Here is a 1,899-nt window from a genome sequence, read left to right on the forward strand (position 1 = left end):
CCAGCCTGTCTGCATGCCTGTCTGTCTGTCTGTCTGTCTGCCTGTCTCACCGTTGCATGATGCTCTGCAGTATAGAAGCGAAAGGTGTGATGCCGATCCCCGCTCCGATCAGCACGGCATGTTCAGAGGCAAAGATCTGTCTGGTGGGAGTCCCATACGGTCCGTCCACATAACACTGAATGAATGAATGAATGAATGAATGAATGAATGAAAGATTTATTTCAAATATGCAACAACAATACAATATTAAAAATGCATGAACAGGAGTCAGCACTAGTGACTCCTGCACTGATAAGGCCGCCAAGCACTCTATATGACTCTATGATCTACATAACACTGAGACAGATACGGAAATAACTGTTAGTGTGTGTGTGTGTGTGTGTGTGTGTGTGTGTGTGTGTGTGTGGGAGGGGGGGGAAGGGTGTGTGTGTGTGTGTGTGTGTGTGTGTGTGTGTGTGAGTGTGTGTGTGTGTGTCTGGTAGGAGTTCCATACGGACCGTCCACATAACACTGAGACAGACACAGAATACACTGTTAGTCTGTTTATTATGACACAGACAGGGATTGTTAGGAATGTTTTTTTTTTTTTTTCTTTAATTATTTGCACAATTTAAAATGTACAAACTGTCAAAGATAACAACATGTTGTGTGTGAAGGACTTTGTTTTAAAAAGTGCTACGTGAACAGATTTACCTTGATGTTGCAGAATCGATGGTTCTCTCCGTATTTTGCAGGAACCTGAAGATTTAAACAGGAGAACATGTTAATACAAGCCCATTTAAAATGATTAAATATTGAGGGGTCGCTCATAGTGTAGTGGTTAGACCTCCCCCCCCCCCCCCCCCCCCTCTCCCTCTCCATAGAGTCTCAGTCCTCTTCACAGCAGACCCGGGTTAGAATCCAGCCCGGGTCGTTCTCTGCATGTCATTCCACTCTCTGTCTGTCTGTCTGTCCTCTTCACAGCAGACCCGGGTTAGAATCCAGCCCGGGTCGTTCTCTGCATGTCATTCCCCTCTCTGTCTGTCTGTCTGTCCTCTTCACAGCAGACCCGGGTTAGAATCCAGCCCGGGTCATTCTCTGCATGTCATTCCCCTCTCTGACACATTTCATCTCTGTCTCAAAAATGCAAAAAAAATATATAAATAAAATATATAAATATTAACATTCGTTAGCACACACCTCTCTGAGTGGGGGGGCCTCTCCCCTCTCCGCCGGGCCCAGCTCATCTGTAGACTGTAAATAAGCTTCACCTGGTCCATTAGATCCAGACCCAGGGGCCACAGCCAGACTCTTAGCCTGGGTTTGAGTGCTTAATCCTGGGGTAAGGGCAATTGCGTTAGGGGCCTGATTTTGACAGCTGAATACTGGGGTTATGGTTGGGTTAAAGGTCTGTATTATTGACTGCTTCCTGGAGCTAAATCTTTGGGTTTGTGTGTGAGAACCAGATGGTAAGTTAATAGCCTGCGTTGCGCTAGGAGTCATGCCCAGAATAGGGGCTTGTTTTGGGGCTACGGTTGAGTTATAGGTGGGGTAATGTGCCTGGTTGATTGTCTGACTTTGAAATACTTCATTTATGGTAGTGGTAGGAGTAGGGTAATGGTTTTGAGAGCTACAGACTTGGTTAAGGGGAGGGTTTAAGGTATGGGGGTGTATTATAGCTGGGTTAGGGGCCTGATAAGGGGTAGGGTAAGGGGCTATGGTTGGGATAAGGTTTGGGTGAGTGTCGGTGGGTGATCCGTTGTGATTCTGTCTGTACATCATCAGCTCAATAGCTTCATCTTCATTGGAGGCCACATCGCCTTCACAGTTTGTAGAACGGAACAATTCTTCCTGTGGGGAAAATAAGAAGTTTATTATTATACGTGTGTGTGTGTGTGTGTGTGTGTGTGTGTGTGTCTG

At 46.0% G+C, this 1,899-nt stretch overlaps 1 protein-coding gene across 1 annotated transcript in view; it reads right to left on the minus strand.

The window, feature by feature from the left end:
- The window catches only part of LOC307270909 (NADPH oxidase 5-like), a gene marked incomplete at both ends in the record, with an annotated part of 5,747 nt that extends 3,917 nt beyond the window's left edge, over positions 1-1,830 (minus strand). Inside the window, 4 exons of the mRNA XM_080054792.1 lie at positions 51-175; positions 694-738; positions 1,180-1,316; positions 1,557-1,830. Of these exons, the coding sequence (XP_079910918.1) occupies positions 51-175; positions 694-738; positions 1,180-1,316; positions 1,557-1,830 (581 nt within the window). The remainder of the gene's footprint in view (positions 1-50; positions 176-693; positions 739-1,179; positions 1,317-1,556) is intronic.
- Between the last annotated feature and the right edge of the window lie 69 nt (positions 1,831-1,899).

This window comes from Ammodytes marinus, assembly GCF_949987685.1.
Source record: "Ammodytes marinus genome assembly, contig: scaffold_240, whole genome shotgun sequence".
Classification (NCBI taxonomy): domain Eukaryota; kingdom Metazoa; phylum Chordata; class Actinopteri; order Uranoscopiformes; family Ammodytidae; genus Ammodytes; species Ammodytes marinus.